Source organism: Coregonus lavaretus (assembly GCF_964263955.1).
Source record: "Coregonus lavaretus genome assembly, chromosome: 16".
In the NCBI taxonomy this organism is placed as follows: Eukaryota; Metazoa; Chordata; class Actinopteri; order Salmoniformes; family Salmonidae; genus Coregonus; species Coregonus lavaretus.
In genome coordinates, this window is record NC_140003.1 from 12,969,498 (window position 1) to 12,994,081 (window position 24,584).

At 43.3% G+C, this 24,584-nt stretch overlaps 1 protein-coding gene across 3 annotated transcripts in view; it reads right to left on the reverse strand.

Moving 5' to 3' along the window:
• Window positions 1-4,555: 4,555 nt before the first annotated feature.
• The window catches only part of LOC311143599 (activin receptor type-1-like), a 39,223-nt gene continuing 19,194 nt past the window's right edge, over window positions 4,556-24,584 (reverse strand). For 2 of the 3 annotated variants that reach the window (XM_084179452.1, XM_084179450.1), the window contains exons 6-12: window positions 14,266-14,471; window positions 12,050-12,149; window positions 11,177-11,323; window positions 10,599-10,874; window positions 9,496-9,693; window positions 8,685-8,815; window positions 4,556-5,698 (exon numbers count right to left, since the gene is read on the reverse strand). In XM_084179452.1, coding sequence (XP_084035578.1) covers window positions 5,564-5,698; window positions 8,685-8,815; window positions 9,496-9,693; window positions 10,599-10,874; window positions 11,177-11,323; window positions 12,050-12,149; window positions 14,266-14,471 — 1,193 coding nt within the window. In that variant the 3' untranslated portion in view covers window positions 4,556-5,563. The remainder of the gene's footprint in view (window positions 5,699-8,684; window positions 8,816-9,495; window positions 9,694-10,598; window positions 10,875-11,176; window positions 11,324-12,049; window positions 12,150-14,265; window positions 14,472-24,584) is intronic. The other variant, XM_084179451.1, reaches the window with a different exon arrangement.

The window sequence follows — 24,584 nt, forward strand, 5'->3', positions numbered from 1 at the left end:
GGAGAATGTCATATGGTCAGATGAAACCAAAATATAACTTTTTGGTAAAAACTCAACTCGTCGTGTTTGGAGGACAAAGAATGCTGAGTTGCATCCAAAGAACACCATACCTACTGTGAAGCATGGGGGTGGAAACATCATGCTTTGGGGCTGTTTTTCTGCAAAGGGACCAGGACGACTGATCCGTGTAAAGGAAAGAATGAATGGGGCCATGTATCGTGAGATTTTGAGTGAAAACCTCCTTCCATCAGCAAGGGCATTGAAGATGAAACGTGGCTGGGTCTTTCAGCATGACAATGATCCCAAACACACCACCCGGGCAACGGAGTGGCTTCGTAAGAAGCATTTCAAGGTCCTGGAGTGGCCTAGCCAGTCTCCAGATCTCAACCCCATAGAAAATCTTTGGAGGGAGTTGAAAGTCCGTGTTGCCCAGCGACAGCCCCAAAACATCACTGCTCTAGAGGAGATCTGCATGGAGGAATGGGCCAAAATACCAGCAACAGTGTGTGAAAACCTTGTGAAGACTTACTGAAAACGTTTGACCTGTGTCATTGCCAACAATGGGTATATAACAAAGTATTGAGAAACTTTTGTTATTGACCAAATACTTATTTTCCCCCATAATTTGCAAATAAATTCATTAAAAATCCTACAATGTGATTTTTCTGGATTTTTTTTTCTAATTTTGTCTGTCATAGTTGACGTGTACCTATGATGAAAATTACAGGCCTCTCTCATCTTTTTAAGTGGGAGAACTTGCACAATTGGTGGCTGACTAAATACTTTTTTTCCCCTGTGTGTGTGTGTGTGTGTGTGTGTGTGTGTGTGTGTGTGTGTATATATATATATATATATATATATATATATATATATATATATATATATATATATATATATAAAACATTTTTTTTTATAATACCTTAAGTGACTTAGACAGTGACAATTTTAAATAACATTTTAAAAGACTGCATGGGGACTTTAATCTTCTCTGAACAATTTGAGAACATGACTTTAAATAGAACCATGAGGAAACCTGTAGGAAACATTATGCTGAAGTACGGAAATTCCCCATAGAAGAGCGTTGTTAACGTTCTCTGAACTATTTGAGAACATTCCCAATGTCAAACCAGTTTGAGAATGTTCCTAGAACATTACATTCTGTTAAAGTAATGAAATACCAAGAAAATAACGTTCCTTAAATGTGCTGCTGATAATGTTCCAAAGCCAAGCAATTATCCTGCAGAATTCCCAGAAAGTTGTGGGAAGGTAATATGCAAAATAACCAAAGGACAACCACGCTCTCACCAAGGTCTAAGAAACGTATGGTTCTCAGAACATTTATACATTATACAATATTTATGTGCTAGCTGGGTTTAGCCCACTGATAAAGACAAGTGAATGAGTGCTGAATATCCTGGTCTGTTTAATCCATTTAAATTGTGGAGCACACTTGTCTGTGATGAACAAAATCTGCAGCCTACATTCAATACATGTTCCATTTATAAAATTGTCCTGTGCTTGGGTTTTCCCAAAACAACATAGCAGTCAAATGAAAACATTGTTTGTGAGGTATGATGACTCACCTCTGCATCTGGCACCACAATCAACTCTATTCTCCTTTTCTGATTCACCTATGTAGGCATATCAGAAGACAATACCACCTTGATCCAGTAAATAAATATTGTCACCAGAATCAACATGTAAGATAAGCAATATTTAGATTTCCCATTTCACAGTTTCTAAACTGCTTATAATCCCTATAATAATATAATATGCCATTTAGCAGACGCTTTTATCCAAAGCGACTTAGTCATGTGTGCATACATTTTTACGTATGGGTGGTCCCGGGGATCAAACCCACTACCCTGCCGTTACAAGCGCCATGCTCTACCAATTGAGCTACAGAGGACCACATATCGTGTTTATAAAGGGTACCTTGAAATAAAGTGGTGTATCTACCAACTAATTGTCCATCTAAAACCAATGGTCAAACTAACCTGATACATTTGTAATTCACCAGGGATACCAAAAACACATGAACACACATTGTTTTAATTGATGAAAGGCCATGGTGAATGCTATCTGCATATACCGGTAGGTGCTATACCAGTAAAATACTGTTCCTACTGTTGCAAATGTGTAGGGATTCACCAGAGCTGGACACAACCTTGCAGCTGTCAGTGTACAGTGTACAATCAAAGCCATTACACCAAGGCGTCTCACAAGTGATTTACTTCAGCCTCTGTTTACACTTGGCGCCAAACTACATGGTACAATAGCCAGGGCACTGCACTAGCGCCATATACTGTATGCACCCTGCAAGCTGTTCTACGGTACCTCAAGCCCCGGCATACCTCCTGGTCCGGTCACATGGTCAGGAAAAACTCAGCCCAATTTATAGCCTCTCGGCAACGCCATTCCAGTTATGAAAACAATGTAGTACATTTCGAAGAAAAAAAACTGTACTTCTCTGCTCAACAGTCCCTCACCCCCTGGCATGCCTCTGGTGTAGTCTGGGACTCTGTCCTCCATATCAGGTCCCTAGTGTAGATTTAAGTGCTGTAACTTTCAGAATGTAGAGGTCAGCCAACTGGGCAACAGAATAAGGTTAAGGGTATTCCATATACAGACCAAGTCCAACAACCACTCGAGTACTGTACTATTTACTGAATCCTTGCAGGACAGTGGAACTTGATAAAAAGTGCTTCTTTATTGACGAATGCGTCCTTAGCCATCAGGTTTTAACAATAAACACTTCCACTGTCCTTCAAGAATAGATTTATTTCCTCTTGCACCTTAGTTGAAGGGCGAGGTAGCGGCAGTGTTCCCTTCCTATCGTCTGTGAATCTGACTGAAGGCCTCCCATACAGCTACCTGCATGAACATCACTACACAACAGCCATGGGTGACCACATTGTATGCACTGACTACTGTAAGTCGCTCTGGATAAGTGTCTGCTAAATGACTAAAATGGAAATGTAACCCATTTCGAACCTACTAGCAAACCCTCTTTGAATGTGGGGGTTGTATTCACTTTCATTCTCACCTGATCTCTCTAGTCTTCAAGGCCAAGGCTACCTAAATGACATGCTGCCCCTGGATAAATAGCACAGCTTCAGGAGATGGAAAGAATGAGAGAAAGCAACAGAGAGGGAAAGCGAAAGGGGTGTGTGTGTGTGTGTTTTCCGTGGTGTCAGGCTGTGTAGGAAGCTGAAAAAGCAACTGCTTCAAAGAAAATGATTTGCCAGCTTAGTGATGAAGTTGGACAAATGAACTCTAGAAATGAATATGAAGAATTCAAGGCCCTCAGGATCTCTGAGCTCTGTTGAAGGATCATTATCACCACAGGCAACACTTTGCTTCAATGTTTTAATTGAAAAGCTACCAAACCTAAAAGCTGAGGGAAAACAAGTACACAAATAATATGCATTGCTGTCGTTTAGCAGTCCTGTAGTGGGAATTAGTCTAAAAAGCCATTTTCTATAATTTGCATGTAAATGGGAAGCAAAGTGAGTGAACAACAGGCCTGATACACAAAGCAGCGAAATTAGACCTTGTTAAAAACTACATCTGGTCATTGTGGATCAGTTCACAGTAAGTCAGGAGACCGATAAAATGGCAGTTAATATTGACCGTGGATCAGTCTCAAATGGCACACTATTCCCTATAAAGTGCACTACTTTTGACCAGATTGGTATTGGCCTTGGTCAAAAGTAGTGCACTATATAGGGAATAGGGTGCCATTTGGGACAGACTCATATTTCCTAGGATGTTGTCTATAAAATATTCTAAATTTGGAGATGCTCATTTTGGGTGCCAGTCAGTCCTGGCAGACAACTGACATCCATTGCTTTGCCCTTTACCGGCCCCATGCTGATTCAGGAATACAAATGAGTGCAGGTGACACCATTTACTGTACCATTCTAGACCTGCCTTTTGTTTCTGTTCGGGCAGGTGCTCCACAATTTTTAAGCAGCTCAATTTAGTCATTAGGGCCTAGCAAACCCTCTGACATTTCCCAAATGAAAATGTATTTGTTGCATTTTACAGCTGAGATTGAGCAGTGTTTAATATGGAAATGGATTAACATGCCCTACATACTTTGCTGCATTTCATTATTTGTTTAGTAGTCGACAAACTGGACACAAGAAAAGTTCCTTTGTGCAGTGAACAGCTGCAGGTCAGTAAGACTTTAGGGGCTGCGCCATGCCAAGGCAAGAGAACTGTCTAGCCCGGGGGGACAAAGGAAAATATGCAGAGCTGATGAAATTAAAATACGCTCTGGATTTGCATAACAACCACTGCTAGTACTCACCACGAGCATATTACTTATCCTGACATAGTTGCAAAACTGTGGTAACGTTCACAAACTTCAACCAGGATTGCATGGAAAACCTGGAAAGTATTCCAGATTTACTGTTTATTCCCACCTAAAGTCTGTGAATCTTCCAACTGTCATTTCTGGAAAACCTGGGGATTTTGGGAAGGTTACCAGAATTTTGCAACCCTATCATGGCATGTTGTAAACTGTGACAGATGAGACAGATGGCATCTACATGTTTTCTCTATTTAATTAATAGAAATCACTACTTTGATATAAAATGTAAAAAATAAAAAAGGGCTGAAGTCTGACTTCAATTACTTTGACAATGCACAAATTAAGACAATTACTTTACAGGCATACCTTCTGCTTCTGTATGAATTGAGTTCAGCGTCATCTAGTAAATCTTTTATTTGCTCTTTTAGGATTTGTCTCAAAGCTGATGAAACAACCAAACAAAGAACAGGTACATAATGTGAAATGTATGGCGATATAAAAAGTTTCTGCGACAGGATATGTTAGATGACATCTCCGAAGGAAGAAGTAAAGAGTGGCTATAACTGTCTGCAGCACAATTCTACAACACAGTGTGTTAGCTAAATTAGTTACAGGTTGGATGAAATACCAAGAGAATTGTTCTAACAGTATTGTAAACAGCAGTGCAAGAGAGATGCAGTCAAAGTAAAACTTAACTATTTTCTCCTCATTCTGATTACTGTTAAGATAGGGAGTTTGTATGGACTATAAACCAAAACATTTTTGGCAAGTTGTTTTTTTCCTAATGCAACAGTGCAAGCCAAGAATGCAAAGATTGCTAGTGCAATAACAGCAATAAAGCACAGCCAATATTGCTAAATTAAATATGTTCAGACGTTTCTCAAACTTAAGTCGTGTCAAAGAAAAATCGGCAGCTCTAAAGCGATATACAGTACTCAAATGCCCAGGTAACAGTTTCTTCCTTGAAGAACGTGACTATTAGTTCAATATTCCTATGTCTTAAAAGGGATAGTCACCTAATATCCAAGACTATTGGCAGTCTTTTAAATGCCCTCTAAGCCATCTTTGGATGCCAAAATGTGTCCCACCAAGGGTTTAAAAATAAATACAATGTGCCACTTTAAGAGCACTGAGCCCAACCAGTCCTTTTTTCTCCTGTGTGTTGTCCAGGGGAACCGAACTGCCTGCTGGACGTCTTTAAAGGCCTTTAGGTCTCCTCTCCCTTCGCACCAATGAGGAAGAAGCTCAACAGTCCATTTTAATTTTGTCCAGAGAGTTGTCGATTTTTGTCAGTGTCTTTTTGATGCGTAGTGCCGTTAATCTGGCAGATGGATTCTGGTACCAGCACTCCTTCATAAGTTTTGCGATGGACGTTAAAGTCTGGAAAGCAAGAGGAAATCAGAGTTAAAGTCCATCTCCAGCAATTCTTTTACTTTTCACGTTTCAAAATGATATCCCAGGTATAAAGTAATGAACACACGCAAAATAACGTTGTTTTCTTCTCATTCTTTTACTGTGAAAGTGTATAGTTCCGCAAAGCAAAGGGTAAAGCAATTATTCTTAAAATCAAATATGTTTATTGGTCCCATACACAGATTTGCAGATGTTCTTTCAGGTGCAGCGAAATGCTTGTGTTTCTAGCTCCAACAGTGCAGTAATATCTAGAAACAATACAATAACCAAAAAAGTATTTAAAAATATATAAACTCAGCAAAAAAAGAAACATCCCTTTTTCAGGACCCTATCTTTCAAAGATGATTCGTAAAAATCCAAATAACTTCACAGATCTTCATTGTAACATGCACCTATGGAACGGTCGTTAAGACACTAACAGCTTACAGACGGTAGGCAATTAAGGTCACAGTTATGAAAACTTAGGACACTAAAGAGGCTTTCTACTGACTCTGAAAAACACCAAAAGAAAGATGCCTAGGGTCCCTGCTCATCTGCGTGAACGTGCCTTAGGCATGCTGCAAGGAGGAATGAGGACTGCAGATGTGGCCAGGGCAATACATTGCAATGTCCATACTGTGAGACGCCTAAGACAGCACTACAGGGAGACAGGACGGACAGCTGATCGTCCTCGCAGTGGCAGACAGGATCGGTACATCCGAACATCACACCTGCGGGACAGGTACAGGATGGCAACAACAACTGCCCGAGTTACACCAGGAACGCACAATCCCTCCATCAGTGCTCAGACTTTCCGCAATAGGCTGAGAGAGGCTGGACTGAGGGCTTGTAGGCCTGTTGTAAGGCAGGTCCTCACCAGACATCCCCGGCAACAACGTCGCCTATGGGCACAAACCCACCGTCGCTGGACCAGACAGGACTGGCAAAAAGTGCTCTTCACTGACGAGTCACTGTTTTGTCTCACCAGGGGTGATGGTCGGATTCGCGTTTATCGTCGAAAGAATGAGCGTTACACCGAGGCCTGTACTCTGGAGCGGGATCTATTTGGAGGTGGACGGTCTGGGGTCTGGGGCGGTGTGTCGCAGCATCATCGGACTGAGCTTGTTGTCATTGCAGGCAATCTCAATGCTGTGCGTTACAGGGAAGACATCCTCCTCCCTCATGTGGTACCCTTCCTGCAGGCTCATCCTGATATGACCCTCCAGCATGACAATGCCACCAGCCATACTGCTCGTTCTGTGCGTGATTTCCTGCAAGACAGGAATGTCAGTGTTCTGCCATGGCCAGCGAAGAGCCCGGATCTCAATCCCATTGAGCACGTCTGGGACCTGTTGGATAGGAGGGTGAGGGCTAGGGCCATCTCAGCCTCCAGTATTTATGCTGCAGTAGTTTATGTGTCGGGGGGCTGGGGTCAGTTGGTTATACCTGGAGTACTTCTCCTGTCTTATCCAGTGTCCTGTGTGAATTTAAGTATGCTCTCTCTAATTCTCTCGTTCTCTCTTTCTCTCTGAGAACCTGAGCCCTAGGACCATACGTCAGGACTACCGGGCATGCTGACACCTTGCTGTCCCCAGTCCGCCTGGCCTTGCTGCTATTCCAGTTTCAACTGTTCTGCCTGCGGTTACGAAACCCCTACCTGTCCCAGACCTGCTGTTTTCAACTCTTAATGATCGGCTATGAAAAGCCAACTGAGAGACCTGAGCCCTAGGACCATACGTCGGGACTACCGGCCGTGGTGACTCCTTGCTGTCCCCAGTCCGCCTGGCCTTGCTGCTATTCCAGTTTCAACTGTTCTGCCTGCGGTTATGGAACCCCTACCTGTCCCAGACCTGCTGTTTTCAACTCTTAATGATCGGCTATGAAAAGCCAACTGAGATTTATTCCTGATTATTATTTGACCATGCTTGTCACTTATGAACATTTTTGAACATCTTAGCATGGTTCTGTTATAATCTCCACCCGGCACAGCCAGAAGAGGACTGGCCACCCCTCATAGCCTGGTTCCTCTCTAGGTTTCTTCCTAGGTTTTGGCCTTTCTAGGGAGTTTTTCCACCGTGCTTCTACACCTGCATTACTAGCTGTTTGGGGTTTTAGGCTGGGTTTCTGTACAGCACTTCGAGATATTAGCTGATGTACGAAGGGCTATATAAAATAAATAAAATAAAATTGATTCCCCCCAAAAATGTCAGGGAACTTGCAGGTACCTTAGTGGAAGAGTGGGGTAACATCTCACACCAATAACAGGCAAATCTGGTGCAGTCCATGAGGAGGAGATGCACTGCAGTACCTAATGCAGCTGGTGGCCACACCAGATTCTGACTGTTACTTTTGATTTTGACCCCCCTTCGAATAATGTGTCCCTGAACAATTTCTATTAGTCACATGTCTGTGGAACTTGTTCAGTTTGTGTCTGTTGTTGAATCTTATGTTCATACAAATACTTAGTCTTCCCATGTAGCTCAGTTGGTAGAGCATGGCGTTTGCAACGCCAGGGTTGTGGGTTCAATTTCCACAGGGGGCCAGTATGAAAAATGTATGCACTCACTAACTGTAAGTCGCTCTGGATAAGAGCGTCTGCTAAATGACTTAAATGTAAAAAAAAAAAAAAAAAAAGTAAAGTTTGCTGAAAATAAACGCAGTTGACAGTGAGAGGACGTTTCTTTTTTTGCTGAGTTTATTTCAGAATTAGTAATATAAAGGCTAGAATTCTAAGCACAAAAGATTTAAACCGCCAATCAGACCGTATTATGTTTTCAATGGAGCTGGGAAATGAGGTTGGCGGCTGACAGGCTGTTTACAGAGACACAAGTAACCGTCTGATGAAGGACAACCTAGCAGACAGTGCAGCATTCTGCACAGTTTATAAATAGACAGATTTGGAGAGGCTCGTATTATTTATGATTAACATATTAGCTAGTTCTCCACCTCTGCTTGTCTTTGTCTCTGTACTCACTGGGTCTGAGAACCATCTGTTGGGGATGTTGGGTCTCTGCTGGTCCACACACACCACCTTCTTCATGTCTTCAAAGCTGGGGTCGCTGGGCACCACGTCATGGAAGGGAGGCTTGTAGTCCTCTACAATGCCTACACAGAGTATGGGGGAAAATACACAACATAGAAATGTCTGAGATCTCCAATCTGCATGGGAATTTTAATATTGAGCAATATGCAAGTAACAGAGATTAGGAAAAATACATGAAAAATACATGTCCTCCTCTGAAGTCACATTCACTCATTTCATCAATGAGACTGTCAGCCCAAATATTGATTTGAATCATTGACTTGTTCTGCCAACAGCCAATGCAACTTTGTGAATAGCAAAGTGATACGGCAGTTTTGCTATTCGATTGCTAGACTTTCTGCGAAAGGAACACTTCCAGCTGGACACTAAATGATGTTCTACATATTATTATAGGTTTTCATTATGCCCTGACAGGGACATCAAATAATATTCCAAGAACAGCATGCAGACACAGACAGGCAGGTAACAGACAGATACCTACAGCAGCTCTGTATGATCAAACTACTACATGTCATGTAGTAAATGCATGACATTCTAGATGTTTGTTTTTATTCTACTTTTTACTGAATGCTTGTTATAGTTGCTGCACTGTTTGAGAGGAGAGCTTGCAAGTAAGTATTTCATTGTACTGTATACACTACACTGTATTCTGTGCATATGACAAATCAACTTTGATTTGATGGTAGATGAGTAAAGGAGTGAGAGAGAACAGAAGAAACCATTCAGCGTGTATTGTACTGACCGTTGCTGACCGTGCTCCTTGCAATCTCCCACAGGACCAGGCCAAAGGCCCAGATGTCCACTCTCTTGAAGGACTCAAAGCAGTCCATCTGGATGGAGTCGTCCAGGACCTCTGGAGCCATGTAGCGCTTCGTGCCTACTTTAGGGTTGTTGCCCACGTCTAACTCATTTGTGTCTTGGAAATGCATCACAGCAAGACCTAGGACAGAAAAATACATGATTTTTTATTAAATCACATTGCAAAATCATTAAAGGATTCAATATGGTGTCTATGTACCAAAAATGATTGTCCCTATAAAATGAATATATCCAAAGTAGAGTATACTGTCCTCCTGGTGGATTTGATTAAAATAGGAATGGTAAAACAACCAGATAGCTTAGGACTGTTGTCAAAAACAACCCTATTTATGAAATGACATCACGATCATGTCACGACAAAAACAACATCTTCTATGCGAGCAGAATGCAGCTCATAAACAACTTAATAAGGGTGACGGTCGTGATCGTAGTAGTAGTCTCAAAGAGTAGCCAGCGCTACCTGAAATGACTCACACTTTTATCATTAGCACCGAGAACTTTGAGTATGGGACATGAGTGCCCCTTAATGCATGTTTGGTTAAGGCTTAAAAAGCTTCATGCCCTGCTGTTCTTCCTCTAATGCTCAACAAACAGGGTAGACCGAGGGAAGAGGGTTGGTGACAATTTGAAAAGAAGCAATTACCACCACTTTTACAGCATCACAAGAAACAAAACAGGGCATTTTCTCCGCAGTTTGTTTTATCACAATATATAATATGGACACAATAACAGAACACGGTCACATTAAATTGATTAATTTACAACATCTAGTGAACAACAACCAGTGGAGGCTGGTGGGAGGAGCTATAGGAGGATGGGCTCATTGTAAAGGCTGGAATGGAATAGATGGAACAGAGTAAAATATGTGGTTTCTATGTTTGATACGGTTCCATTTATTCCATTCCAGCCATTACATTGAGCCCATCCTCCTATAACAACTCCCACCAGCCTCCTCTGACAACAACCTATACAAATTTTGAATGAACGCATACAGTTTGCTTTATATCCACAACACTATGCTCTTACCCAGGTCAGCGATGCAGCACTGGCCGTTCTTGTTGACGAGTATGTTTTTGCTTTTGAGGTCTCGGTGGGCGATGGCCGGCTTGCCCTGGGTGCCGAAGATCTCCACGTGGAGGTGTGCCAGGCCGCTGGCGATGGACAAAGCCATGCGCAGACAGCTGGCTGTGTCTAGGGTGCTCAGCTGCAGGTAGTCGTAAAGCGAGCCCATCTCGTGGAAGTGGGTGATCAGCCACAGCTGTGTACTCGAGTTTCGAGAAGTCATGTCCGAAGCGATGAAGCCTGCAGTCAAGGACGCACACAGACAGCTATTAGAGCTCAGGGAAAAGCTGGGAAAGGTCTTTCTTCAAAATCAATATGACACAGAAATCTTTTCACTAAAATAAAAAACACTGCCAGACAGATAGCGGTGAATCCTAACTCCCACAGGTCAAATTTTCACTTAGTCTTCCATTGACACCAATGCAGGACTAAGTAAAAAAAAAAAAAACATTCCACTTCAGTGGGAGTTTGGATTTGCCCCATATAGAGCAGCTCCTGTCAGACTGGGTTGCTTCGCCCAGAGCGTATCTGGAGGTACGTACCCAGGATGTTCTCATGCCTCAGCAGCACTGTGTTGTAGATCTCAGTCTCTCTGAACCAGGACTTCTCATCTCTGGAGGAGAAGATCTTCACAGCCACACTCTCCCCCTGCCACTGGCCTCGCCAAACCTCACCATAGCGCCCCTTACCTATAGCAGGGGGAAACGGGGGAAGAGATGAACACAGCAGACGTTCTCAATAAGCCCTGCATTCATAAGTAGTGTTGACCTAGGATCAGTTTAGCCTTTTAGATCATAATGAATTAAATGATATGGACAGGGGTGACCTGATCCCAGATTAGCACTTTGAGGTGTTTTGGGAATAAAGATCTGGCCATAAATGACAGAATGGCATCCATCAAATACAGTGGAAAAATATAAACCCATCAAACTACGACATGAATACCCCCAATGTTCTCTCCCAACTCAAATGTCAGAATCTCTGTATATAGAGATCGTTTTGCTGATTTGATTGGTTTTATAAAAGGTAGTTACACAAAACTGCAGACCATTAGTTAATGGAATACGCAGTACTTTTATTTTGGTCATCTTACTCAACTTGACCTTTTGCATGAACTACATCTAACTATATCCCCATTTGACATGAAACTCTTAAAAATATTTTTGTTGCCAGTTACATTGGCCATTTGGCCATGTTTCAGACCGAGCTGTAAGAAAACGAAGAAAAAGAAAAATAATACTAAGAAAACTCCCAGGGTCAGGGAACAGCACTGGCTCTGTTTTGCAAAACAAATCTGTTCCAAAGGTGCTACACTTTACTCCAAAACCATGTCCATGCATACAATGGATGCCCTGAGCCTAAATGTACACCTCAGTTACTGAACAAAGAGAGAACAGACTGTATTGGATACTGACCCACACACTCGTTGAGTGTGATTTGTCGGGCGACGGTTCTCTGAACTAGGAAGGGGAGTCCTGAGCCACTTCCCGACGTGCACGAGTGATCCAGCAAATCCTGAGAGAAGGGGAGGGACAGCCAATAAAGGAACAGCATCCAGAGGGATCAGATCAACCTGTAGTCCCTAGATGAAAAAGGTGGCCCTGCCCCAGACTCAACATAGCAGAGCATTTGGGATTCAGATGGGGAGCTAACATGGTCCCCCCTCTTTGATGTGCCTGATTGGAGCGGGAGTTGCTCAGTGCTCATACTGCTCAGACTCCAAGGGCTATCTAGCCGTCTCCCTGTCTGGGTAGTGGCCACGCTGGAGAGATGTCTGTCTGTCTGTCAAATCAAATTTTTGTCACATGCTTCGCAAACAACAGGTGTAGACTAACAGTGAAATGCTTACTTACGGGCCCTTCCAAACATTGCAGAGTATAATAGTAACACAAGGAATAAATACACAATGAGTAACAATAACTTGCCTATATATATGGGGTACCAGTACAGAGTTTATGTGCAGGGGTACAGAGTAATTGATGTAGATATGTACATTAAGGTAGGGATAAAGTTTCTAGGCAACAGGATAGATAATAAGCAGTAGCAGCAGTGCATGTGATGAGTCAAAAGAGTTAGTGCAAACGTGGGTCAATGCAGATAGTTCGGGTAGCTATTTGGTTAACTATTAAGCAATCTTATGGCTTGGGGGTAAAAGCTGTTCAGGGTGCTGTTGGTTGGTTCTGTCTGTCTGGCCTCCCTGGAGCAACAGAGAGGTCTCTGATGGGTAAACAACAGCAGTTCCTGGTGATTAGTGAGCTGAAGGGGCTGATAGATTTGATCTAATCCCAGCCCTAGACTCCAAACAGGCACAATGCTGCTAAATCTTTATTTTGTATCTCTCCAGGCCTCTGCAGGGCACCATGACTGACACAAGGGGGCAGTGTTTAGCAACTCCTTCAAATACAGCTGAGAAAAACACTAACAAGCAGAGAGGAATAAAATTGAAACATTTAAAATATAGATGCTGCATGCGTAAAACAACAGCTGTGTGAAAGCAAGTAAAGGGAAGGAATGGTAAATAGAAGCCGTAAATCCAAATGACGACTCATTTTGTCGTGAGTTTAACATCTCTGTTTGGTGGGAGGGCAGATCTGGGCTGTTCAGTGGAAGGGGAGAGAGGAGCGGTGGGAAATTCAGCCACAGCATTACCATAATCATAATCACCACAGACTTAGGCACCCAGGGCTACAGAGGGAGCTCTACGTGTGTTTTAAGGAAATGTGTTTACATTGTCTACTGAAACCACTGCTCCTAATAACTTTTCTCTGGGTGCTGCCAAGCACTTTTTAATTATACTGAAACAAACATTCTGCGGCAGCATATTTGGGGATTCCGTTGCCAAGTTCTCTGATGGGCTTTGAAAATAGCTTGAAATAGATCCAACATCAGCAATTCCTAGTCTAGCACACCCCAGCCCAGTGTTATCAGGGAGACTGGTCAGTGGTCACACTTTGCTGTAAACACTCTGTGTTTAGTGTTTTCCTTAAAGTTTTTAATTACATTTATGGGTTTTTCTTGGGTTTATCAAACAAATGCTGATTACAGTTGCGAGCTTAAAGCATTCTATCACTAGAGTAACCAAAATTCTACAAAACAAGCAATTTTGTTGAAATCATGTGTATCCGTGAAACACATGCACTCAATTTGCTATGGCAAAACAATACGACTATTTTCCATCACAGTTGTAGAACAAATACTTTAATTCCCAATTCACAGGACAAAAATTGAATCCCGGCACAGTTGATATAGGCCTACTACATGGACAACCAGGAACATGGAGTGCATGACTACCTAGCACACATTCTCTAGTCTAGCGCACACAAAAATGCTCTTTGGGCTCAACATAATGACATAGTTTGAGAGTCCATAAATGTTTTCAGTGCTGTACTGTGTGGACTAACCACTTAAACCACAGCACCACACCCAGCCCATCCCAGACCTTGGCCCATATTTTTAAAGCCTCTCACCAGAGTAGAGTGCTGATCTAGGATCAGTTTTAACTTTGAGATCATAATGAAATTACATTATTATGGACATGCAGGACCTGATCCTAGTAAAGCTCTCCTGCTCTGAAATTCTGATAATATGGGCCCTGGTATGGTATGGTACAGTATGATCATGTCCTACTCACCGCCAGAGTGCTCTCCCCCACGTTGGAGGCTATGAGTCCGTCTATTGTGCCGTACTCAGCCTCCCGGGCCGTCAGCCTCTCCATCTGGTTCTGGTGGATCCGTCTGAACACCAGGATGGCGATGCCTGAGAGGATGATGAGCACGATGACCGGAGCCACGATGACAATGGCCAGTGTAGTCAAGCTGTAGTTGGGAAGGTCGCCTGCTACGAGGACAAGAAAGAGGTTTAGGTTCATTTGAACATCTTGATACATACAGTACCAGTCAAAGGTTTAGACACACCTACTCATTCATTTTTACTATTTTCTACATTGTAGGATAATAGTGAAGACCTCAAAACTATGAAATAACACATGGAATCATGTAGTAACCAAAAAAGTGTTAAACAAATCAAAATTTGAGATTCTTCGAAGTAGCCACCCTTTGCCTTGATGACAGCTTTGCACACTCTTGGCAATCTCTCAACCAGCTTCATGAGGAATGCTTTTCCAACAGTCTTGAAGGAGTTCCCACATATGCGGAGCACTTGTTGGGTGCTTTTCCTTCACTCTGCAGTCCAACTTATCTCAAACCATCTCAATTGGGTTGAGGTCGGGTGATTGTGGAGGCCAGGTTATCTGATGCAGCACTCAATCACTCTCCTTCTTGGTCAAATAGCCCTTACACAGCCTGGAGGTGTGTTGGGTCATTGTCCTGTTGAAAAACAAATGATAGTCCCACTAAGCGCAAACCAGATAGGATGGCGTATCGCTGCAGAATGCTGTGGTAGCCATGCTGGTTAGGTGTGCCTTGAATTCTAAATAAATCACGACAGTGTCACCAGCAAAGCATCCCCACACCATCACACCTCCTCCTCCATGCTTCACGGTGGGAACCACACATGCAGAGATCATCCATTCACCTACTCTGCGTCTCACAAAGACACAGCGGTTGGACCAATTGCTTGTGTTTCTTGGCCCAAGCAAATCTCTTCTTCTTATTGGTGTTCTTTAGTAGTGGTTTCTTTGCAGCAATTCGACCATGAAGGCCTGATTCACGCAGTCTCCTCTGAACAGTTGATGTTGAGATGTGTCTGTTACTTGAACTCTGTGAAGCATTTATTTGGACTGCAATCTGAGGTGCAGTTAACTGTAATGAACTTCTCCTCTGCAGCAGAGGTAACTCTGGGTCTTCCATTCCTGTGGCGGTCCTCATGAGAGCCAGTTTCATTATAGTGCTTGATGTTTTTTGCGACTGCACTTGAAGTTCTTGACATTTTCCGTATTGACTGACCTTGATGGACTGTTGTTTCTCTTTGCTTATTTGAGCTGTTCTTGCCATAATATGGACTTGGTCTTTTACCAATCAGGGCTATCTTCTGTATACCACCCATACCTTGTCACAACACAACTGATTGGCTCAAACGCATTAAGAAGAAAGAAATTCCACAAATTAACTTTTAACACGGCACACCTGTTAATTGAAATGCATTCTAGGTGACTCCATTAACATTTTAGTCATTTAGCAGATGAATCTGGTTGAGAGAATGCCAAGAGTGTGCAAAGCTGTCATCAATTCAATGGGTGGCTACTTTGAAGAATCTCAAATATAAAATATATTGGGAACCAAAAACTCAAATTACATGCTTCCAGTACTGTGTTTGGACTATGAGTTAGAAATCATCAGTACAACCAAGTGCCTTCCCCGTTAGGCTCAGTCAAGGGGTCAAACACAGTGTTTACTAAAGCCCTCAGCTTTAGGAGGCATCATTCAAGGAGATGCGATGATAATTAGTTATGTTAAAGAATATATTCTCTCCCTCCTCCGCTGTCCGCTTGCCTGCCTTCCCGTCTGGACCACACTGAGGGGGACCAACCAGAAGCAGGCAGGGAGTCGGAGGTAAGAGCATGCTGCACACACTGCAGCATACAGCCACGGGTGGGTGGGCTACACAACCACAGGCTGCAGGGCTGCAGATCAGAGCCCACCACCACCAAAACCAAGCCTGGGGATATGACTGACTACTCCACATTCCAGGGAGGAAAGACTGCAGAGACTGCAGCACAGACAATGCTCGTCCTTTTCTCCCTTGCATACTGAACTCTTTCTCCTTCGCATAGCACACATAGTGGAATTCAAAGAGGCTAACCTAGCTCAGAATACACAGCATAGAAAACAACTGATTTTAGGGAGAAATTATGGCACTCAAGTGTCAATAACATTCTATACTGGTGAGACTTGCACACGGGAACAATAGAAAATATTGACAATATTTTCTACTGTTCCCGTGTTCAAGTCTCACCAGTATAAAATGTAATTGCAGCAGTTTATTGCAGCAGTGGCCAGTTTATTAGGTACATCACCCCGTTCACGAAAATGGTTCGCTCCTACAGACAGTGAGTCACGAGGCCGTGGCTTGCTATTTAAAGCAGGCAGACAAGCATCGAGGCATTCAGTTACTGCTCAATTGAACATTAGAATGGCAAAACAAGTGACCGAAGCTACTGTACTTTGAACGTGGTATGATAGTCAGTGGTAGGCGTGCCGGTTCCAGTATCTCAGAAACAGACAGCCTCCTGGGCTTTGCACCTGCGACAGTGCCTCGGTTTTACAGAGACTGGTGCGACAAGCAAAAAATAAAACTATACAGTCAGCAACAGTCCTATGGACAAATACAGTTTGTTGAGCAGTCAAAGGAGAATGGCAAGAATTGTGAAAGCTAACAGGCGTGCCACAAATAGGAAAAGAATGGCGCAGTACAACAGAACGGCATCTCAGAATGCACAACTCGTCAATCCTTGTCATGGATGGGCTATTGCAGCAGACAACCACAGTGGGTACATGATCACCAACACTGGACAATTGAGGAGTGGAAAAACATCGCCTGGTTGCGTTATGCTGATGGCAGAGTCAGGATTTGGCGTAAGCAGCATGAGTCCATGGCCCCATCCAGCCTGGTGTCAACGGTACAGGCTGGTGGCGGAAGTGTAATGGTGTGTGGAACGCTTTCCTGGTACATGTTAGGTCCCTTGATACCAATTGAGCAACGTTTCCATGCCCCGAAGAATGCAGGCTGTTCTGGAGGCAAAGGGGGTTAGACCCGTTGCTAGATGTTGTACCTAATAAATCGCATGTGTTTGTGTCTAATGCAAAACCGGGTCTAATCTCAAGGAAATATTGATATTTCAGAAATAATTCCATGTAAACTCAGCAAAAAAAGAAACGTCCTATCACTGTCAAATGCGTTTATTTTCAGCAAACCTAACATGTGTAAATATTTCTATGAACATAACAAGATTCAACAACTGAGACATAAACTGAACAAGTTCCACAGACATGTGACTAACATAAATTTAATAATGTGTCCCTGAACAAAGGGGAGGTCAAAATCAAAAAGTAACAGTCAGTATCTGGTGTGGCCACCAGCTGCATTAAGTACTGCAGTGCATCTCCTCCTCATGGACTTGCTGTGAGATGTTACCCCACTCTTCCACCAAGGCACCTGCAAGTTCCCGGTCATTTCTGGGGGGAATGGCCCTTGCCTTCACCCTCCGATCCAATAGGTCCCAGACGTGCTCAATTGGATTGAGATCCGGGCTCGTCGTTGGCCATGGCAGAACACATTCCTGTCTTGCAGGAAATCACGCACAGAACAAGCAGTATGGCTGGTGGCATTGTCATACTGGAGGGTCATGTCAGGATGAGCCTGCAGGAAGGGTACTACATGAGGGAGGAGGATATCTTCCCTGTAACGCACAGCGTTGAGATTGCCTGCAATGACAACAAACTCAGTCCGATGATGCTGTGACACACCGCCCCAGACCATGACACACCCTCCACCTCCAAATCGATCCCGCTTCAGAGTACAGGCCTCGGTGTAGAGCTCATTCCTTCGACGATAAAACGCGAATCCGACCATCACCCCTGGTGAGAAAAAACGTGACTCGTTAGTGAAGAGCACTTTTTGCCAGTCCTGTCTGGTCCAGCGACGGTGGGTTTGTGCCCATAAGCGACTTTGTTGCCGGTGATGTCTGGTGAGGACCTGCCTTACAACAGGCCTACAAGCCCTCAGTCCAGCCTCTCTCAGCCTATTGCAGAAAGTCTGAGCACTGATGGAGGGATTGTGCGTTCCTGGTGTAACTCGGGCAGTTGTTGTTACCATCCTGTACCTGTCCCGCAGGTGTGATGTTCGGATGTACCGATCCTGTGCAGGTGTTGTTACACGTGGTCTGTCACTGCGAGGACGATCAGCTGTCCGTCCTGTCTACCTGTAGCGCTGTCTTAGGCGTCTCACAGTTCGGACACTGCAATTTATTGCCCTGGCCACATCTGCAGTCCTCATGCCTCCTTGCAGCATACCTAAGGCACGTTCACGCAGATAAGCAGGGACCCTGGGCATCTTTCTTTTGGTGTTTTTCAGAGTCAGTAGAAAGGCCCTTTAGTGTCCTATGTTTTCACAACTGTGACCTTAATTGCCTACCCTCTGTAAGCTGTTAGTGTCTTAATGACCGTTCCACAGGTGCATGTTCATTAATTGTTTATGGTTCATTGAACAAGCATGGGACACAGTGTTTAAACCCTTTACAATGAAGATTGTGAAGTTTATACACACACACACACACGGTGTACAAAAACATTTAAATATTTTGTCTTGCTCATGCACCCTCTGAATGACACACATACACAATCCATGTCTCAAATTGTCTCAAGGCTTTAAAATCCTTCTTTAACACGTCTCCTCCGCTTCATCTACACGGATTGAAGTGGATTTAACAAGTGACATCAATAAGTGATCATAGCTTTCACCTGGAGCAGGTGTCCTTAATGTTTTGTACACTCAGTGTATACAGTGCATTCAAAAAGTATTCAGACCCCTTGACTTTTTCCACATTTTGTTACATTACAGCCTTATTCTAAAATGGATTATATAATTTTTTCCCCTCATCAATCTGGGTATGACACTACAAGCTTGGCACACCTGTATTTGGGGAGTTTCTCCCATTTCTCTCTGCAGATCCTCTCAAGCTCTGTCAGGTTGGATGGGGAGCGTCGCTGCACAGCTATTTTCAGGTCTCTCCAGAGATGTTAGATCGGGTTCAAGTCCGGGCTCTGGCTGGGCCACTCAAGGACATTCAGAGATTTGTCCCGAAGCCACTCCTGTGTTGTCTTGGCTGTGTGCTTAGGGTCGTTGTCCTATTGGAAGGTGAACCTTCGCCACAGTCTGAGGTCCTGAGCGCTCTGGAGCAGGTTTTCATCAAGGATCTTTCTGTACTTTGCTCCGTTCATCTTTCCCTCGATCCTGACGAGTCACCCAGTCCCTGCCACTGAAAAACATCCCCACAGCATGATGCTACCACCACCATGCTTCACCATAGTGATGGTGCCAGGTTTTCCTCCAGACGTGACGCTTGGCATTCAGGCCAAAGAGTTCAATCTTGGTTTCATCAGACCAGAGAATGTTGTTTCTCATGGTCTGAGAGTCCTTTGACCTCATGGCTTGGTTTTGCCCTGACATGCACTGTCAACTGTAGGACCTTATATAGACAGGTGTCTGTGCCTTTCCAAATCATGTCCAATCAATTGAATTTACCACAGGTGGACTCCAATGACGTTGTAGAAACATCTCAAGGAAACAGGATGCACCTGAGCTCGATTTCGAGTCTCATATCAAAGGGTCTGAATACTTATGTAAATAAGGTATGTATTTCTTATTTTATAAATTTGCAAAAACTTCTAAAAGCCTGTTTTTGCTTTGTCATTATGGGGTATTGTGTGTAGATTGATGAGGGAAAACATTTATTTAATCAATTTTAGAATAAGCCTGTAACGTAAAATTTTTTGGAAAAGGGAAGATGTCTGAATACTTTCCGAATGCACTGAACAAAAATATAAATGCAACAATTTCAATGGTTTTACTGAGTTACAGTTCATATAAGGAAATCAGTCAATTTAATTAAATTCATTAGGCCCTAATCTATGGATTTCACATGACTCGGCAGGGGCGCCATGGGTGGGCCTGGGAGGGCATAGGCCCACCGACTTGGGAGACTGGCCAACCCACTGGGGAGAAAGGCCCAGCCAATCAGAATGAGTTTTTCCCCCACAAAAGGGCTTTAATACAGAAATACTCCTCAGTTTCATCAGCTGTCCGGGTGGCTGGTCTCAGACGACCACAGCTATATATCGCATTCAGTCTGTGTCCCAAATGGCACCCTATTCCCTAGTACACTACCCCATGGGCCCTGGTCCAAAGTAGTACACCATATAGGTCAGTGTTTCCCAACTCCAGTCATCGATTTCCCCCAAAAGTACACATTTGTATTGTAGCCCCAGACAAGCACATCTGATTAAACTTGTCAACTAATCATCAAGCCCTTGGTGAGTTGAATGAGGTGTGTTTGTCCGGGGATACAACTAAAATGTGTACTGTTGGGGGTACTTGAGGACCGGATGTGGGAACCACTGATTTAGGGAATAGGGTGACAATTGGGATGCATCTCAGTTCTGTTCTGCTTTGCCCTAGAGCTCTGTGTCAAACCGCACTGACAATCTCAGAGAGGACAGAGGAGGAAGTAGACCGTGACTAAACAATATTCAAACGTCCGTCTCTTTCCTTAACTCTCCCCTCCTCTGCTGTGGCTGTGGAGGTGCTCATGGTGTAACCGCCACACAGACACTGAAAAGCAAACCAATAGATGGCCGTGCAGCAAACGGATCTGGCAGACAATTTCACACACCGCGGCGTCGTGCCCTCGCTGGAGAATGGCCAAGTGGATGGAATGAGCGTCCCTCGGACCTTAAACACGGGCAGAACTAAACCTTACGGACGGATACGTACAGTCCTAATTGGAAGAGGAAACCTAGTCTTGTTTGCACTTGGCCTGACAATAAGGCTAATCTGGCAGAGCATCATGAATGGGTAAGAAAAGTATATCCCAAAAGAAAATCACAGTGCCTCGACACCATTGGTTTATCAATTGAGCACCTGCCTGTGAACCGTGTCAGTGAATCCATTACAGACAGCAGATCACCAAAAGCATCTGGCACAAAAATGTTTTTGTTTTCCTGGCATGAATAACCTTGGTTTGAATGCAAATGTGCATCACACAGACCTCTCGTTAGAATAGGGATTGCATATAAATGAATGTGAGCCATTGTATTGTGTGTTCCAAATGGCACCCTATTACCTACAGTTGAAGTCGGAAGTTTACATACACTTACAGTGGGGAAAAAAGTATTTAGTCAGCCACCAATTGTGCAAGTTCTCCCACTTAAAAAGATGAGAGAGGCCTGTAATTTTCATCATAGGTACACGTCAACTATGACAGACAAAATTTGAATTTTTTTTCCAGAAAATCACATTGTAGGATTTTTAATGAATTTATTAGCAAATTATGGTGGAAAATAAGTATTTGGTCAATAACAAAAGTTTCTCAATACTTTGTTATATACCCTTTGTTGGCAATGACACAGGTCAAACGTTTTCTGTAAGTCTTCACAAGGTTTTCACACACTGTTGCTGGTATTTTGGCCCATTCCTCCATGCAGATCTCCTCTTGAGCAGTGATGTTTTGGGGCTGTCGCTGGGCAACACGGACTTTCAACTCCCTCCAAAGATTTTCTATGGGGTTGAGATCTGGAGACTGGCTAGGCCACTCCTGGACCTTGAAATGCTTCTTACGAAGCCACTCCTTCGTTGCCCGGGCGGTGTGTTTGGGATCATTGTCATGCTGAAAGACCCAGCCACGTTTCATCTTCAATGCTCTTGCTGATGGAAGGAGGTTTTCACTCAAAATCTCACGATACATGGCCCCATTCATTCTTTCCTTTACACGGATCAGTCGTCCTGGTCCCTTTGCAGAAAAACAGCCCCAAAGCATGATGTTTCCACCCCCATGCTTCACAGTAGGTATGGTGTTCTTTGGATGCAACTCAGCATTCTTTGTCCTCCAAACACAAGTTGAGTTTTTACCAAAAAGTTCTATTTTGGTTTCATCTGACCATATGACATTCTCCCAATCCTCTTCTGGATCATCCAAATGCACTCTAGCAAACTTCAGACGGGCCTGGACATGTACTGGCTTAAGCAGGGGAACACGTCTGGCACTGCAGGATTTGAGTCCCTGGCGGCGTAGTGTGTTACTGATGGTATGCTTTGTTACTTTGGTCCCAGCTCTCTGCAGGTCATTCACTAGGTCCCCCCGTGTGGTTCTGGGATTTTTGCTCACCGTTCTTGTGATCATTTTGACCCCACGGGGTGAGATCTTGCGTGGAGCCCCAGATTGAGGGAGATTATCAGTGGTCTTGTATGTCTTCCATTTCCTAATAATTGCCCCCACAGTTGATTTCTTCAAACCAAGCTGCTTACCTATTGCAGATTCAGTCTTCCCAGCCTGGTGCAGGTCTACAATTTTGTTTCTGGTGTCCTTTGACAGCTCTTTGGTCTTGGCCATAGTGGAGTTTGGAGTGTGACTGTTTGAGGTTGTGGACAGGTGTCTTTTATACTGATAACAAGTTCAAACAGGTGCCATTAATACAGGTAACGAGTGGAGGACAGAGGAGCCTCTTAAAGAAGAAGTTACAGGTCTGTGAGAGCCAGAAATCTTGCTTGTTTGTAGGTGACCAAATACTTATTTTCCACCATAATTTGCAAATCAATTCATTAAAAATCCTACAATGTGATTTTTCCTCAATTTGTCTGTCATAGTTGACGTGTACCTATGATGAAAATTACAGGCCTCTCTCATCTTTTTAAGTGGGAGAACTTGCACAATTGGTGGCTGACTAAATACTTTTTTTCCCCACTGTAGGTTGGAGTCATTAAAACTTGTTTTTCAACCACTCCACAAACTTCTTGTTAACAAACTATAGTTTTGGCAAGTCGGTTAGGACATCTACTTTGTGCATGACACAAGTAATTTTTCCAACAATTGTTTACAGAAAGATTATTTCACTTATAATTCACTGTATCACAGTTACAGTGGGTCAGAAGTTTACATACACTAAGTTGACTGTACCCTTAAACAGCTTGGAAAATTCCAGAAAATGATGTCATGGCTTTAGAAGCTTCTGATAGGCTAATTGACATAATTTGAGTCAATTGGAGGTGTACCTGTGGATGTATTTCAAGGCTTACCTTCAAACTCAGTGCCTCTTTGCTTGACATCATGGGAAAATCAAAATAAATCAGCCAAGACCTCAGAAAACAAATTGTAGACCTCCACAAGTCTGGTTTATCCTTGGGAGCAATTTCCAAACGCCTGAAGGTACCACGTTCATCTGTACAAACAATAGTACGCAAGTATAAACACCATGGGACCACGCAGCCGTCATACAACTCAGGAAGGAGACGTGTTCTGTCTCCTAGAGATGACTGTACTTTGGTGCGAGAAGTGAAAATCAATCCCAGAACAACAGCAAAGGACCTTGTGAAGATGCTGGAGGAAACAGGTTAAAAAGTATCTATATCCACAGTAAAACGAGTCCTATATTGACATAACCTGAAAGGCCGCTCAGCAAGGAAGAAGCCACTGCTCCAAAACCGTCATAAAAAAGCCAGACTACGGTTTGCAACTGCACATGGGGACAAAGATCGTACTTTTTGGAGAAATGTCCTCTGGTCTGATGAAACAAAAATAGAACTGATTGGCCATAATGACCATCGTTATGTTTGGAGGAAAAAGGGGACAGCTTGCAAGCCCAAGGACACCATCCCAACCGTGAAGCACGGGGGTGGCAGCATCACGCTGTGGGGGTGCTTTGCTGCAGGAGAGACTGGTGCACTTCACAAAATAGATTGCATCATGAGGAAGGAAAATTATGTGGATATATTGAAGCAACATCAGTCAGGAAGTTAAAGCTCGGTCGCAAATGGGTCTTCCAAATGGACAATGACCCCAAGCATACTTCCAAAGTTGTGGCAAAATGGCTTAAGGACAACAAAGTCAAGGTATTGGAGTGGCCATCACAAAGCCCTGACCTCAATCCTATAGAATATTTGTGGGCAGAACTGAAAAAGCGTGTGCAAGCAAGGTGGCCTACAAACCTGACTCAGTTACATTTGACCCAAGTTAAACAGTTTAAAGCCAATGCTACCAAATACTAATTGAGTGTATGTAAATTTCTGACCCACTGGGAATGTGATGAAATAAATAAAAGCAGAAATAAATCATTCTCTCTACTATTATTCTGACATTTCACATTCTTAAAATAAAGTGGTGATCCTAAATGACCTAAGACAGGGAATTCTTACTAGGATTAAATGTCAGGAATTGTGAAAAACTGAGTTTAAATGTATTTGGTTAAGGTGTATGTAAACTTCCGACTTCAACTGTATATA